Source organism: Pecten maximus, chromosome 15 (genome assembly GCF_902652985.1).
Source record: "Pecten maximus chromosome 15, xPecMax1.1, whole genome shotgun sequence".
Classification (NCBI taxonomy): domain Eukaryota; kingdom Metazoa; phylum Mollusca; class Bivalvia; order Pectinida; family Pectinidae; genus Pecten; species Pecten maximus.
This window is the reverse complement of record NC_047029.1, coordinates 5882704-5898487: the sequence shown is the minus strand read 5'-3', so window position 1 is coordinate 5898487 and position 15784 is coordinate 5882704. Positions and strand designations below refer to the sequence as shown.

The following is a 15784-nucleotide window of genomic DNA, read 5'->3' as shown; positions in this document are numbered from 1 at the left end:
AATGAGAAAAAATGTAGTGATTTTATAAAAAAATGTTTTAATACTATTTTTAAAACAGATGTTGTTCCTATACACAAAATGGAAGCCTAGGCACCTGATCAAGAGATTTGATCAAAAAAGTTTATCTGTTAAATATTCATCAGTTTTCATCCATTATGTGAATCCTGTTTCTCGGTAGAGTAGATGGCGTCTAAACGAACACGGAGTGGTTTACTTTTCGGGAGCTGGATACGACGGGACACAAGTTCCTCTCTCGCACATTGACCAATAGGACAACTGTAATGAAAGAAATAACTAAAGGTTTTCACTCTTTAAACAATGAATGGTTTGTTAATACAAGTCCCTAGTGTTTCATCATGTTTTAATCCTGACTTGCTGGTAATGAGAAAATAATACATATTTTGTACTGCTGAATTATATTTTGGATGTGTTAATATGGGAAACATTGCACTTAACTTCATCCGTGAACAGACTCTGAAAATGTGTCGCTATATGACCATGCTTTAGTTTTTTGCATAGGGAATGTGTACCACTTGGCCCATATTCCATAAGATTGTCAAGCAAATATGTTTCACAGCTTACAGGAAAAAAACTTGAAATCTAGAGGAAAAGAGGTAGGTCCTTTTTCAGTACTATCTGGACAGGTGGACATATTACTTGGTAGGGACCGGTGAACATCTAACTTACTAGGACTTTGGTAGAGACAGGTGGATATCATACCTGGTTAAGACTTTGGTAGAGGCCGATGAACATCTTACCTGGCTAAGACTTTGTTAGGGACAGATGGACATGTTACCTGGCTAAGACTTTGGTAGAGACAGGTGGACATCTTACCTGGTTAAGACTTTGGTAGAGGCCGATGAACATCTTACCTGGCTAAGACTTTGTTAGGGACAGATGGACATGTTACCTGGCTAAGACTTTGGTAGAGACAGGTGGACATGTTACCTGGCTAAGACTTTGGTAGGGACAGGTGGACATGTTACCTGGCTAAGACTTTGGTAGGGACAGGTGGACATGTTACCTGGCTAAGACTTTGGTAGAGGCCGATGAACATCTTACCTGGCTAACACTTTGTTAGGGACAGATGGACATGTTACCTGGCTAAGACTTTGGTAGAGACAGGTGGACATCTTACCTGGCTAAGACTTTGATAGAGACAGGTGGATATCTTACCTGGCTAAGACTTTGATAGAGACAGGTGGATATCTTACCTGGCTAAGACTTTGGTTGGGACAGGTGGACATCTTACCTGGCCAAGACTTTGGTAGGGACAGGTGGACATCTTAGCTGGCCAAGACTTTGGTAGGGACAGGTGGACATGTTACCTGGCTAAGACTTTGGTAGGGACAGGTGGACATCTTACCTGGCTAAGACTTTGGTAGGGACAGGTGGACATGTTACCTGGCTAAGACTTTGGTAGGGACAGGTGGACATGTTACCTGGCCAAGACTTTGGTAGGGACAGGTGGACATGTTACCTGGCTAAGACTTTGGTAGGGACAGGTGGACATCTTACCTGGCTAAGACTTTGGTAGAGACAGGTGGACATCTTACCTGGCTAAGACTTTGGTAGGGATCGCCTTCACTCCCTGTGGTTCTGGTTCTATCCCTTTACCCTGGAGCAACTTCTCCATACCATTCCTGTTAAGATGGTAGCAAGGTTAGACAGAGGGAACATTGTTATTATTAACAAGTTATTAAGTGTCTACTATTGCAGTCTTTTAGCCATTCGGTGGAAGAGGACATCAATAAATAGAATATATAGCGATAAAATAATACCATGTTAGGTTTTTAATGTTAATTGCCATATCAGTCAAAAAGCCCATGCTAGGTCAAGAAACGCATCCATGATTATTCCAGCAAAAACACAAAAGCTATATCCTTTACAAGCAGTTATTGTTCGTATGAAGTGCTGGCCTTCACCTGTTAGCCAGTCGAAAATGGGAAATTCTTTTGGGAGACTGATCCCAAACTATTTTTTTCATCCCCAAGTGAAGACCAAGATTTTTTGTTTCCTTTTCCCAGAGAAAATAAACAATGAAAAGGAAAACGACCCACCAAGCAATCATGATGCCATTGTCTGTACAGAGTTTAGGGGGAGGACACACCAGACGATAGCCACTTTCCTCACAGACGGCCTCAAATCCTTTCTTCAGTGTTTGGTTACTGGCTACCCCGCCTGACACCACCTGGGCACGACAAACGGGTGATAAAAGAAATACATATTATAGGTAAGATATTGTCTGTTCTGAATCGTCTGTTTAGGATTTCTATTCTGGATAGAGATTCCTTATCACACTGAGATTGTTTCCATTCTGTAACTACTACACAGAAAGGGAAATTGATGTTTAAAATTTCCAATGTAACAAGGATGTAAAATTTCACATCTAGGATATACTAGACCACAGGTTGATTTTGAAAAGTTTTAATGACCTGATCAGTAAATATTAATATGTTGCACTAAGCCGAACATAATATCTACTAGCCTTCGGTGCCAGGCTAGTGGAATTATATACCCCTGAGTAAACTGGAACCAGTAGACCACTACGTGATCAGGTGATCAGGCAGAAGGGTGCACAGCGCTTTATATTGATAGTGGGAGTTAAGGCACCAGGCGTTGGCAGGGTCAGAATAGAGAAGGAACAAGGAATAAAATACCTGACGTTGTCACTTATATGGCTAATATGCTGCATAATGGTTTGATTCTGGGTATTGTTGGGTATGGTTGACACAGTATAACAATGAATCCCCTTATAAATAATCACTAAACTTATATGTACTTATATACTGGTACTTACCAGTGTTGGTTTCTCACTAACGATTCCTTATGTACTTATATACTGGTATTTACCAGTGTTGGTTTCTCACTAACGATTCCTTATGTACTTATATACTGGTATTTACCAGTGTTGGTTTCTCACTAACGATACCTTATATACCGGTACTTACCAGTGTTGGTTTCTCACTAACGATACCTTATATACCGGTACTTACCAGTGTTGGTTTCTCACTAACGATACCTTATATACCGGTACTTACCAGTGTTGGTTTCTCACTAACGATACCTTATATACCGGTACTTACCAGTGTTGGTTTCTCACTAACGATACCTTATATACCGGTACTTACCAGTGTTGGTTTCTCACTAACGATACCTTATATACCGGTACTTACCAGTGTTGGTTTCTCACTAACGATACCTTATATACCGGTCAGAATAGGGTCAGAATAGAGAAGGAACAAGGAATAAAATACCTGACGTTGTCACTTATATGGCTAATATGCTGCATAATGGTTTGATTCTGGGTATTGTTGGGTATGGTTGACACAGTATAACAATGAATCCCCTTATAAATAATCACTAAACTTATATGTACTTATATACTGGTATTTACCAGTGTTGGTTTCTCACTAACGATTCCTTATGTACTTATATACTGGTACTTACCAGTGTTGGTTTCTCACTAACGATACCTTATATACTGGTATTTACCAGTGTTGGTTTCTCACTAACGATTCCTTATGTACTTAATTATATATATACCGGTACTTACCAGTGTTGGTTTCTCACTAACAATAACTTATATGTACTTATATACTGGTACTTACTAGTGTTGGTTTCTCACTAACGATAACTTATATGTACTTAGATACCGGTACTTACCTGTGTTGGTTTCTCACTAATGATAACTTTATATGTACTTATATAACAGTACTTACCAGTGTTGGTTTCTCACTAATGATACCTTATATGTACTTAGATACCGGTACTTACCAGTGTTGGTTTCTCACTAACGATTCCTTAGATACCGGTACTTACCAGTGTTGGTTTCTCACTAACGATACCTTATATAACAGTACTTACCAGTGTTGGTTTCTCACTAACGATACCTTAGATACCGGTACTTACCAGTGTTGGTTACTCACTAACGATACCTTATATAACAGTACTTACCAGTGTTGGTTTCTCACTAACGATACCTTAGATACCGGTACTTACCAGTGTTGGTTTCTCACTAACGATACCTTAGATACCGGTACTTACCAGTGTTGGTTTCTCACTAACGATACCTTAGATACCGGTACTTACCAGTGTTGGTTTCTCACTAACGATACCTTATATACCGGTACTTACCAGTGTTGGTTTCTCACTAACGATACCTTATATACCGGTACTTACCAGTGTTGGTTTCTCACTAACGATACCTTATATAACAGTACTTACAAGTGTTGGTTTCTCACTAACGATACCTTAGATACCGGTACTTACCAGTGTTGGTTTCTCACTAACGATTCCTTATGTACTTATATACTGGTACTTACCAGTGTTGGTTTCTCACTAACGATACCTTATATACTGGTACTTACCAGTGTTGGTTTCTCACTAACGATTCCTTATGTACTTAATTATATATATACCGGTACTTACCAGTGTTGGTTTCTCACTAACAATAACTTATATGTACTTATATACTGGTACTTACTAGTGTTGGTTTCTCACTAACGATAACTTATATGTACTTAGATACCGGTACTTACCTGTGTTGGTTTCTCACTAATGATAACTTTATATGTACTTATATAACAGTACTTACCAGTGTTGGTTTCTCACTAATGATACCTTATATGTACTTAGATACCGGTACTTACCAGTGTTGGTTTCTCACTAACGATTCCTTAGATACCGGTACTTACCAGTGTTGGTTTCTCACTAACGATACCTTATATACCGGTACTTACCAGTGTTGGTTACTCACTAACGATACCTTATATAACAGTACTTACCAGTGTTGGTTTCTCACTAACGATACCTTAGATACCGGTACTTACCAGTGTTGGTTTCTCACTAACGATACCTTAGATACCGGTACTTACCAGTGTTGGTTTCTCACTAACGATACCTTAGATACCGGTACTTACCAGTGTTGGTTTCTCACTAACGATACCTTAGATACCGGTACTTACCAGTGTTGGTTTCTCACTAACGATACCTTAGATACCGGTACTTACCAGTGTTGGTTTCTCACTAACGATACCTTATATACCGGTACTTACCAGTGTTGGTTTCTCACTAACGATACCTTATATACCGGTACTTACCAGTGTTGGTTTCTCACTAACGATACCTTATATACCGGTACTTACCAGTGTTGGTTTCTCACTAACGATACCTTATATACCGGTACTTACCAGTGTTGGTTTCTCACTAACGATACCTTAGATACCGGTACTTACCAGTGTTGGTTTCTCACTAACGATACCTTATATACCGGTACTTACTAGTGTTGGTTTCTCACTAACGATACCTTATATACCGGTACTTACTAGTGTTGGTTTCTCACTAACGATACCTTATATACCGGTACTTACCAGTGTTGGTTTCTCACTAACGATACCTTATATAACAGTACTTACCAGTGTTGGTTTCTCACTAACGATACCTTATATACCGGTACTTACCAGTGTTGGTTTCTCACTAACGATACCTTAGATACCGGTACTTACCAGTGTTGGTTTCTCACTAACGATACCTTAGATACCGGTACTTACCAGTGTTGGTTTCTCACTAACGATACCTTAGATACCGGTACTTACCAGTGTTGGTTTCTCACTAACGATACCTTATATACCGGTACTTACCAGTGTTGGTTTCTCATCGATACCTTATATACCGGTACTTACCAGTGTTGGTTTCTCATCAACGATACCTTAGATACCGGTACTTACCAGTGTTGGTTTCTCACTAACGATACCTTATATACCGGTACTTACCAGTGTTGGTTTCTCACTAACGATACCTTATATACCGGTACTTACCAGTGTTGGTTTCTCATCAACGATACCTTAGATACCGGTACTTACCAGTGTTGGTTTCTCACTAACGATACCTTAGATACCGGTACTTACCAGTGTTGGTTTCTCACTAACGATACCTTAGATACCGGTACTTACCAGTGTTGGTTTCTCACTAACGATACCTTATATGTACTTAGATACCGGTACTTACCAGTGTTGGTTTCTCACTAACGATACCTTAGATACCGGTACTTACTAGTGTTGGTTTCTCACTAACGATAACTTATATGTACTTAGATACCGGTACTTACCAGTGTTGGTTTCTCACTAACGATAACTTATATGTACTTATATACCAGTACTTACCAGTGTTGGTTTCTCACTAACGATACCTTATATGTACTTATATACCAGTACTTACCAGTGTTGGTTTCTCACTAACGATACCTTATATGTACTTATATACCGGTACTTACTAGTGTTGGTTTCTCACTAACGATACCTTTCTGCTCACAGAACAGAAACCCTCTCTGCAGCTTACGAAGAAACTGTAGCATGACACAGTGTTGGAAACTTGCACAAAAGTCTGACACATTGGGTATTATGTCATCCTGGTTAAGACCTGAACCATCAGAAAATCATAATTCAATGGAGGCTTGTAAATGTTTTTGAAGCAGAAAATATCGTTTTGCACTCAATTTATATATTATCATACCATTATAAGTATACCATTAATAAGATAAGAGGTTACATAAAATGTTCTTATTTGAAATATGTAATGAATTCAACCATTACACTATTGTCACAAATGTATTGTTGTTGAAAATCAGAAAAACAAATGTTTCATGCATAACAGCAAATTGCAGATTTCAACTTTCGCACAATACACGTATTACAGTCTGAAAACCTGGTAGTTTTAGCAGGAATGTTTCAGATTTACTGAACATGTTCATGATGACCACACTGACTACTGACAATGTTACACACTTACTGTTCATGACGACCACACTGACTACTGACAATGTTACACACTTACTGTTCATGACGACCACACTGACTACTGACAATGTTACACACTTACTGTTCATGACGACCACACTGACTACTGACAATGTTACACACTTACTGTTCATGACGACCACACTGACTACTGACAATGTTACACACTTACTGTTCATGATGACCACATTGACTATTGACAATGTTACTAACCACACTGACTATTGACAATGTGATAACTCTAGAGAATTTTCTGCGAGACTTTGACATTTACTAACCACACTGACTATTGACAATGTTATAACTGTAGAGAATTTCTATGAGACTCTGCCAGTTACTTACCATGTTTCTGTCGTTCAGCACCAATCCAATTCCTGGCGAATGTTAGAGTCCCACTGAAACTAAAGTCACAGTTTGGAGTACCTTTGATGTTGGTGCCTGGAAATGAGACAGCCTTGTGATTACCTCCCCTGGCTACTCTCTCTATAGCAGCGCCTCCACAAATTCCCTGACACTCCGGTAGCACCTTCAGGTTTAAGCATCTGGCTATCTAATGTAGGAAAATAGAATTAAGCCACAGGATCATAATACCATTGTAAAAACCTTAAGTAATTATTTTTTGTATTACCCTTTTCCTTGTAAACAATGCAGAAGAGTTACATTTGATGAAAACCTTTCACCTATGATTTATAATGTCAGTTCAAAGTGAGGCTGTGATTTGGCCTTTTGACTAGAATAATGAAATAGGATCACAGAGGGATCTTGGCACACACCATTAAATGTTCTTATTGGCTCATTGTAAGTTTGACTTTTAGGTTCTTCTTTTTCTCTCTTCCCTCTTAACTATCAGCTCTATCGACATGTTATACTCTCTATCGACATGTTATACTCTCTATCGACATGTTATACTGTACCGACAAATATGACGGTAATTTTCTTGTTCTGTATAGGTGACAGTTATAAAGTGAACATGCACAATTAAGGACCAAGTGAAACCTTATTCTGGTATTTGAAAATGTTCTTTTTTTGATATTTATAAAAATGATAATAAATCTTAAAGTTCAAAATCCAATCTAGCCATCTTGTTAGTGACAAACTCGTTCATATAAATGCCAAATGATTGAGTATCATAGTTTGCATGGATTAGAGGAAAAGTCAAATGAAACATTAGTGATTTTGATTTTGTTATAAACTCACAGAACGGAATAAACATTAAATAAATAAAGTTACATTCCTCACCTTGTCTAGGGTATCTCCAGGTGCCATGTCCAGTCCTTTACCTAGTAACAGAAAGTCGTCCACTCCTTGGGCCACAGTCAAGAGGGCATGACCTCCGCTTACCAAGAGAACCAGGAATGGAAAATCAACTCTGTAAGAATATCAGAAACAGTTATTCCAATATATAGTTGCCAGTCTACAACATCAACAAGAGGCCCATGGGGCCTGTATCGCTCACCTGGCTGGATTAGACCAAATGTCAAAATAATGTTCATGTTCAATTCGTTTTATTTGTCAATCTCAAACAATGCTAAATATGGTTATGGTGTGGGGATCCATACTGCTTTAAAGAAATAACGAAGTCCAGACTCTCTAAGGGTCTGAAAGACCTCGGGAATTGTTTCTAGAACATCCATTCATAACTTTATGACTAGTAGCGATTTAAAGGAATTACCTGTATTTCCCCTATGGGGCCCCGCCCCTTTGGCCCCTCGGGGGTCAGAGTCACCATTTATGCAAAATCTGTTCCCCTTCCCCCAATGATGTTTCTGACCAAATTGGGTTCAAATCCTTCCATAACTTTATGACAAGTAGCGATTTAAAGGAATTACCTCTATTTCCACTATTAGGCCCCGCCCCTTTACCCCTATAAGGGTCAGAGTCACCATTTATGCAAAATATGTTCCCCTTCCCCCAAGGATGTTTCTAAATAAATTGGGTTCAAATCCTTCAAAATTTTATGACAAGTAGCGATTTGAAGGAATTACCTCTATTTCCCCTATTAGGCCCGCCCCTTTACCCCCAAAGGGGTCAGAGTCACCATTTATGCAAAATATGTTCCCCTTCCCCCAAGGATGTTTCTGAATAAATTGGGTTCAAATCCTTTGAAAACTTTATGACTAGTAGCGATTTGAAGGAATTACCTGTATTTCCCCTATGGGGCCCCGCCCCTTTGGCCCCTCGGGGGTCAGTCACCATTTATGCAAAATCTGTTCCTCTTTTCCCAATGATGTTTCTGACCAAATTGGGCTCAAATCCTTTCATAGCTTTATGACTAGTAGCGATTTAAAGGAATTACCTCTTATTTCCCCTATGGGGCCCTGCCCCTTTGGCGCCTCGGGGGTCAGAGTCACCATTTATGCAAAATCTGTTCCCCTTCCCCCAATGATGTTTCTGACCAAATTGGGTTCAAATCCTTTCATAACTGTATGACTAGTAGCGATTTAAAGGAATTACCTCTATTTCCCCTATGGGGCCCTGACCCTTTGGCCCCTCGGGGGTCAGAGTCACCATTTATGCAAAACCTGATCCCCTTCGGCCAAGGATGTTTCTGACTTAATTTGGTCAAAATCCAATAAGAACTTTTTGACTAGTAGCGATTTGAAGCAAATGTTGACAGATGATGGACGGACGACGGACGGACGGACGCCGCGCCATGGCATAAGCTCACCGGACCTCCGGTCCAGGTGAGCTAAAAATTAAAGACAGGTCCAGAATTATGTTTTTAATCACAAAAAGACAAAGAGGAATTCATAAGTATTAAAGCCACACACCTCAATTTCTATCAAATATAGTTCATGGAACATGATCAACAGGGTCCTGCTTCCAGTGCTTAAATTTAATCTCCAAGAAACTACAAAGTACTAAAATGAAGACAAGATGCATGGAGAGCCTGACCAATCAAGTATATCTCATGGGCAGAGTACATCTAGACTACATACAGATATGTTGGCTACTTACTCCTTGATCGTCCTGACCATGAGAACATGAGTCGAGTAGACTACATACGGATATATATATGTTGGCTACTTACTCCTTGATCATCCTGACAGTGAGAGCATGAGCCTCCATGTGGTGAATTGGTATCATCGGCTTCCTACAACAACATTGTGATCTATAATTCAGTTTTAACAATATCCTATATGAAAACCACCATTAAAAGTAACATGATTTTAATGAGGAATGCTTTGAGTGATATGGATGCAGAAATTTAAATGCACACTCTACACCAGATCTGCATACAGCATGAAGCCTCCATTAATATACAGGTATGTGTTAAATATCCAGGACCAGATTAAGTGAAGTTTTAAAAATATGCAAGATGGTCTTGGCGTTTTACAAAAGTGCTGACCATGATGGTAATTATAGTCCTTTACACTTTTGTTTATCTTTTGAATGTTTCTAGACACTTTTTTCCTCTTATTAGCAATTACTTGTAATAATCAATCATGTCAATAGTAAACAAATCATGCAGCAACATTCAAATGCCATAATGCTAATTGGTCCTTTCATAATGAGGCTGTCATTTAATTTATGCAGAAAAATTCTGACATCTGTCTGCAATTACTTCCTTCTGATCTTTTGTTAAGCCTCACAATTCTCTTTGTTTAAGGATGGGGATGGACAAATGATGATTATAACAGCTTCTATTTGATGAAGGCGAGTTGAAATTAACAGATATTTTGAAATATTATAATAAAAAGAAGATATACCCTGACTTAGCCACCAGTTCCTTGGCATAGTTAAGACCAACATACAAACAAGGTTCTAAGCCGGGCTTGTTTGTCACAGCAATCGCATCCAGATCCTACATAAAAGACAAGGTATTGGTTTCAGACTCAAAGCAAATTCAGGATTAATAGGATTGCAAAAAATAAATGCTGAGTTTCTGCCTAGTGTTCCTGAGTAAAAGTCTAGATGATTTTTTTTTTCATTCAATGAATGTGCATTTTACAATTTATACATTTTGGTAGGTAGCATTGGTAAGGACAAAGTTAAGATATATTATATATATATCCAAACTGCAAAGCAGACTATTCTAAAATACTTTTAAATGAAGATTGACAATTTTTCTTACCTGCAGACTGAGTTTTGCATCACAAAGGGCTCTTTCTACAACTGGATGGATGTTCTGTTTGTGAATTTTCACTGCTATATCAGGCTTTGCTCCTCCCAGTCTGAAAATATTAAATGCAATGTAGTTGAATTTACAACAATAATGAAAAGTATTCAGTCACAAAAAAGACATTGCATTATAATAATTAATCAAGTGATCAGTTCAACCAGACATTAACTGATCATATAGCCTGGAACATCCATTCCAGGAAAATTAAAGAACTGTGTGTAAATTATATCCAGTAATCTGATACCCAGGCACCACAGGTGCTTGCATATATAAATGTTAAGTTTAAAAGTACTTTCCACAGTACTCATAGTTCTGCCATATCTGATTTTTGTAAGAAAAGAAACGTTAATATACAGTAGCCTGTGCCTGGCTCGAGGCACAGTTATACCTGGGTCGATCACTTAATACATAGATTGACATGCAGGCTATGAATTAATTAATCTCTACAATTTTAGGGTAAAATTTTTTCATTAGGATCTACAATGTATGATCAAACATGCATTGTTCGGCAGTAAAAAGGATATAAATTTACAATACAACAGTTATGTATGTGTAAAAGGATCGGCTTTTCACCTCAAACCGACACCTTTAAAATATTTATACCCAGGTTCGGTGATCTTGGGTCCGTCAGGGTCTTACATTCTGGGTCATAATTTGTACGTGAAGTCTGGCAAATAAACACAAACTCAAGATATATAAAGTTCAGGTAGTTTTATTAGGATACCACTAAACACTATGTAAAAATATACAGAGACACAGGGACAAATTATACAATTCTGTCACGCACTCAACACACACATACTATATAGGACAACATGACAGTAGTTTAGTAAACTAGCGGCTACATGGCCATACTATAACGATAGTACACAAAACTACTGACAGTGAGTGTTACCATAACAGTCTAACAAAGACTTTCATTCTGACTACGTGAGTCGGGGAGAGCTGAGCCAGGCAGTCCTACAAAGACTTTCCATCTGACTACGTGAGTCGGGAAGAGCTGAGCCAGGCAGTCCTACAAAGACTTTCCATCTGACTGGCGAACTACACAGGTGTACCGGCTTATATAGACAACCGTGGCAATCCGCACGTGCAATATTCGCGCCAAATTACCTGTACTCGGAACACTTCCGCTGTCAAATGACTAAGGAATTCCGAATAGTATAAACAGCCGGTATATCGAACAATACAGTCGTAACTTGTAAGTAGACAATCACCATATAATCTATTCAATAAAGTTTATAAATTCCTCAACTTTTACACTCCTCCCCCCTTAAGACAAAAGTTACAACTTTTTGTCAAAATGTACATAATTTGTAAACTTTGATGACAAAGAAATATATCTCAGCAGATCGTATAAAAACTACACAGGTCTGCACAACATCAGCTTTAACATACAATTGTAGTTTCAAAGTACAACGTCACTACAAACATACTTTCACAAAGTTTTGTACACAATTAAGGCTCCGATCAGTTCTGATGGAGATGCCAACTTACTACCTATAAACAATGATCATACATATATATTTGATTCAACACATGATACAATCTTCAAAAACATTTAACATAAATAGGAATACGTCCCTCTCACGAACTCTTCTAAAAACATGTTAACAAACATTATAGGTGATACAAAAATAATCACATAATTTAGCATAGAATCCATTACTACAAAATAATTCATGAATTCATAGACAACATATCAACCAGAAATCGAACACCTACATTCCATACACTGCACATCACTCGTGTAAAGTACACACTAAACAATCAGATTGAGCACACACAACAATCACAAACATGACTTAAATCATTATATCCACTCCCCTAGAAACCTATATTGCAAAATGTAATGATAGTGTTACTTCATGTATGTTACAACATCAATATAAAAATGGAACTTCAATCACAGAACTACACAGCACACTCATCTCTGTGTTAATAGCTTCAAGAGCATAATTCAAAGTGCCCAGTAAACTTTTGTCCATGAATATGCTTACCATGCCAGGGTAACATGGTCAACCATTGCGTTTTACCAAAACTACCTACATGGTTGCTCACTCTTCAGAAGCATAAACACAATAAAAACAATTTCCTGTATAACAAAATAACAATACAATAAAATATAAGACAAAATGCATAACAAAACAAGCACTTGATTATCTCGAGCTCTGCCACATCAGATTCATTTTGTACATAACCACATACAATATGTACAGAATCACTAAATAATGGCAAGATACACGAAGTATCCAGTTCCAGTAACTTTTAAGTATCCAAATCACAAAGTATTTTAAGCTGTACACAAAATGAAAGCAACTCGCACAAAACACAGTTTCCGGCAAAACACAAAGTCATTTACTACCCATTAGTTGCTACTCCAATAGTTGGCTCCACTATACCCACTGTACTTATGAGATAGACATACCTCTACAACCTCTAAGTGACGTTATTAGTCAGCTAGCACTGAGACAATCTCACACATCCATAGTTAGCTCTAGGTTGACCCGACTCCTTTCCTTCAGAGTCATATTCTAAAATGGATCCTCTTCCATATTTAGACAGGAAATCTTATCACTCCAAGAATTCCACACTACTAACTACACAAGTAGTTCAACCAAGCAACAAAAGTATCCTTATAAAGTTTAATATAAACCACAAACACTGCTAACCTGTCACCTGAGGCTGAGTACAGCAATATCATTTCTGCTTTTCAACTCTGGCCTCCTAGCCTTTGGTATAGATTTAAACTTAAACTAACACTCCACAAGATACCAGGAACCTTCACCATACCCTGTAGCATTAACAAAGGAAAACTCTGACTATATTATTCAACCAAGCCAATTATAACAACTTTTCCAACGACAGATTAAAGACGGGTCCCTGTGTTCGACATACTTCCGGTATACATCAGGATTTTCCCGGAAATACCAAGTTTATTTATAAAACTGCCACTCACTCCAAGTAAACACACACAAATTAAGTCTATTTGCCATTACTTCACTTCAGTTTTACAAATCTTATCGCACCAACATTTCAAAAATGCCCAAAACGGGTTACCAAGATCCTGGTCAGTACGGCACCAATGTAAAAGGATCGGCTTTTCACCTCAAACCGACACCTTTAAAATATTTATACCCAGGTTCGGTGATCTTGGGTCCGTCAGGGTCTTACATTCTGGGTCATAATTTGTACGTGAAGTCTGGCAAATAAACACAAACTCAAGATATATAAAGTTCAGGTAGTTTTATTAGGATACCACTAAACACTATGTAAAAATATACAGAGACACAGGGACAAATTATACAATTCTGTCACGCACTCAACACACACATACTATATAGGACAACATGACAGTAGTTTAGTAAACTAGCGGCTACATGGCCATACTATAACGATAGTACACAAAACTACTGACAGTGAGTGTTACCATAACAGTCTAACAAAGACTTTCATTCTGACTATGTGAGTCGGGGAGAGCTGAGCCAGGCAGTCCTACAAAGACTTTCCATCTGACTAAGTGAGTCACGGAGAGCTGAGCCAGGCAGTCCTACAAAGACTTTCCATCTGACTACGTGAGTCGGGAAGAGCTGAGCCAGGCAGTCCTACAAAGACTTTCCATCTGACTGGCGAACTACACAGGTGTACCGGCTTATATAGACAACCGCGGCTATCCGCACGTGCAATATTCGCGCCAAATTACCTGTACTCGGAACACTTCCGCTGTCAAATGACTAAGGAATTCCGAATAGTATAAACAGCCGGTATATCGAACAATACAGTCGTAACTTGTAAGTAGACAATCACCATATAATCTATTCAATAAAGTTTATAAATTCCTCAACTTTTACATATGCAAAACAATTAAATTGAAGATGTTTTTCACCAGCATTATATTCTGCTCAAGTTCAAGCAAAGCTAAGCTTTAGATACTAAATTTCCAATTAAATATAAATTATTGTGAACTTCACATAAATCATGCAAATGAAATCTCAGTATAAGTAGCTGCACATGTAGCCATGGCATGAGAGCCCATAGAAGTGAAATTTACATTATTAAACCCATATCATAAAGAATATCATCAAAGCAAATTAAATTGACATTACATGTACCAGGTCGGCATTCATATTTTCAAGTTTTTGTTTATTTTCGAAAGAATATTGATAATTAAAATCATGATCATCAATGATATCAGGATCAGAGAATCATTCTTTTCATAGTAGGATTATCTCCCCTTACTCTAGATGGACCTTCGTTTGGCTCTCGAGAGCTTCTCCCAAGACATTTCCAGCATCGTCTACAACTGCTGCTCCTGTGTCATCGAAACTCGTCTCTATCCCCAACACTAATTTCCGCTGGCGGACAAATGAATATGAAAAAGGCCGCACAAATCCAACACCATCGTTCTGTTTTCTGAATGTCAAAGTTTGTTTACATCTGGAGCGAACCACGTGGTTTCTGTGCAGTTTTGTTGACAAATTTGCTAACTGGAATCTGTTTGTTCTTGGGATTATTTTATGATCAACCGATGATCTCAAAATACAACGAATTGGTAAAGATTGCATACTGTACCGAGTTCAACATTAAATTTGCATATATTTATCATGTATTGAAAACCATATTGATGTCTTTGCATCTTCCCCGTAAAGTCGCCGCATGGGCGCAGCCATGTTAGAAAATTCCCATGGTGCATTTCAATGGGGCCGAGACGGAATATTAGTAAATGAGTTCAACCTGTATATAATTCTTAATTTCTTACATATTGCTACCCCCATCTTCATAAATCAGTCAATACTGAAGATTTATCAATAAAATAATGATATTTCAAAAAGCATGCGATGTACACTTTAGTAGGTAACATAAA

General features: G+C 38.1%; 1 protein-coding gene across 1 annotated transcript; it reads right to left on the bottom strand.

Moving 5' to 3' along the window:
- Positions 1–20: 20 nt before the first annotated feature.
- On the bottom strand, positions 21–15613 carry LOC117343486 (probable tRNA N6-adenosine threonylcarbamoyltransferase, mitochondrial). Its single transcript, XM_033905856.1, has 10 exons — positions 15160–15613; positions 10873–10972; positions 10508–10602; positions 9829–9891; positions 8037–8166; positions 7140–7347; positions 6275–6420; positions 2061–2191; positions 1557–1643; positions 21–276 (listed from the first exon to the last, which is right to left on the bottom strand). Exons 1-10 carry the CDS (start codon positions 15483–15485, stop codon positions 147–149), a joined length of 1416 nt encoding a protein of 471 aa, XP_033761747.1. The 5' UTR covers positions 15486–15613; the 3' UTR covers positions 21–146.
- Between the last annotated feature and the right edge of the window lie 171 nt (positions 15614–15784).